The sequence below is a fragment of the Mastomys coucha genome, unplaced genomic scaffold (genome assembly GCF_008632895.1).
Source record: "Mastomys coucha isolate ucsf_1 unplaced genomic scaffold, UCSF_Mcou_1 pScaffold15, whole genome shotgun sequence".
NCBI lineage: Eukaryota > Metazoa > Chordata > Mammalia > Rodentia > Muridae > Mastomys > Mastomys coucha.
The window spans coordinates 24,398,961-24,401,179 of record NW_022196897.1 but is presented as its reverse complement, the minus strand read 5'-3'; the positions used below and the strand labels follow the sequence as shown (position 1 = coordinate 24,401,179).

Below are 2,219 nucleotides of genomic sequence, written 5' to 3'. Positions count from 1 at the left end.
AAAAAAAAAAAAAAACAACAATGGGTTGAATATGTGATTACAGCCACACTAATACAAATAATAAAAAATTGAGGAAAATGGGTAAGACTACAAATAAATGGGAAATAAAGATGGGCAAAGTTTGGTCATACCAAATTACACACAGGCAGGAAAAATAAGAGTTTTCATACCTTATATCTTATACCTTATAATCACCTCTGCAGTGATTATAAATACTATACATTACCCCAAAGGGAAAAATAAAGAATTTCATGCTAAGATACAGTGGGTATTAGAATAAGTTAATATAGTTTCTTTGATTTGGTATTATGAACTATTTTATTTACATGTATGAAAACTTCACATCATGCCCTATAAATGTCCACCACAACTGAATGTTGACTACAAAAAGTGAAGGGGCAGAAAAGATGGTTCTGTGTTTAAGAGTACTAACTGCTCTCCCAAGAGAACTGGGTTTGATTTCCTGCACATGTATGGTGGCTTACAACCATCTCTATGCCATATCCCAGGGGATCTCACACCCTCCTCTGAGCTTTGCTGGCACTCGGGACACACATGGCACACAGACATACATGTGAGCAAAATACCAACACACACACACAGATACACTCACACACACGCACACACACACACACACACACACACACACAAAAATGCTAATAGAGATACTGACAAAAAATCAGACTACACTATAAGATTAGACACAAATAATTAACTTAAAAGAATATATAGTTTCATCATCTTCAGAGAAGAAAAGGATATTTTCTATGAAAGTCATAAACCTGTCCAATAAAACAGCTTGGTATTGACTATATAAACATTTAAAATGTGTGCAAGTCAAAGAAAAATATGTAGAATATTTGTGAAAATCTTCCCAAGATGACAAGATACTGAATGTCAGTAAGACAATTAAGTAGGGAAGAAAGCTGTGCCAGGAGAAGTGAGTGAAGGAAAGAGAGCCATGTGGGGAGACCCTGACAGAGAACAAGGGATGGATGGGAGAAGAGAAGAAGGAAGTAGGGATGCTAATACAGAAGACCACATCCGTCACTATGAACACAGTCTCCTGCTGAGGATATTTCTAAGTGCTCCTTTCATATCCCGATTTCTCAGACTATAAATAAAGGGATTCAGCATGGGTGTGACCACAGTGTACATTACAGCTACAATGACATCCTTGTCATTACTGTTACTAGATGAGGGGACAAAATACAGTGCAATTATGGCTCCATAGTATAGAGAAACAACAGAGAGGTGAGAGCCACATGTGGAAAAGGCTTTGCAGATTCCCTTAATGGAGGGAGTTTTCAGAATAGTGACACCTATGCGGACATAAGAGACCAGGATACATATGAATGGTGGGATAGTGACCATAGTACCTAAAGTAAGGATGAGCAACTCATTGATGGTGGTGTCTGAGCTGGACAGCTTCAGCATGGCAGAGAGGTCACAGAAGTAGTGTGGAATGGTATTGTTTCTAAAGTGAGATAGGCGAGCCAAGAGAAGGGTGTGCACAAGGGCATTGGCTGAAGATAAGGCCCAGGACATAACTACTAGAAAAAGACAGAGGCTCTGATTCATGATGGTAGTATAGTGCAAAGGATGGCAGATGGCCACATACCTGTCATAGGCCATGGAGGTCAGAAGAAAGCTGTCAAGATCAGCAAAAACTATGTAAAAATACATCTGGGAAACACACCCAGCATATGAGATGGATTGACTGTGTGTCAGCATATTAATGAGCATCTTTGGTGCTGTGACTGATGAGAAAGAGATGTCTGTGAAGGCCAAGTGGCTGAGGAAGAAGTACATGGGGGTGTGGAGGTGAGAGTCCAGCCTGATGAGCAGAATGATGAGCAGGTTCCCCAGCACAGTTATCAGGTACATGGCCAGGAACAGGGCAGAGTACACAGCTTGGTCCTCTGTCCGAATGGGAAGCCCCAGGAGGATGAACTCAGACACAGTGCTATCATTATCTCTCTCCATGGTCTTCCTCTCCTGCTGTGAATGAAAGAAGAAATGGAAAAGAAAGAGAAGTGATTTTGACAATTACATTGTGGAAACATTTTGTGAATCACCAGTACTGAATATAACATTAGTTTACACCACTTAGTAAGTCTATTTATATCTTAATATGGAGTAATGGGCTACTGATGGTTGGTTTGCAAAATGATGTAATGTGCCCACCTTGAAAATAACTGAATGTTTCTTAGAGGAAA

The 2,219-nt window shown here is 39.9% G+C and overlaps 1 protein-coding gene across 1 annotated transcript; it reads right to left on the bottom strand.

Moving 5' to 3' along the window:
• Positions 1-1,050: 1,050 nt before the first annotated feature.
• Positions 1,051-1,986, bottom strand: LOC116091933 (olfactory receptor 50-like). Its single transcript, XM_031373353.1, has one exon. The coding sequence runs from the start codon at positions 1,984-1,986 to the stop codon at positions 1,051-1,053; it is 936 nt and encodes a 311-aa protein (XP_031229213.1).
• Between the last annotated feature and the right edge of the window lie 233 nt (positions 1,987-2,219).

Excerpts from the sequence above, each read along its gene's own strand:
- LOC116091933 (XM_031373353.1), bottom strand. The coding sequence starts at position 1,986 with ATGGAGAGAGATAATGATAGCACTGTGTCTGAGTTCATCCTCCTGGGG.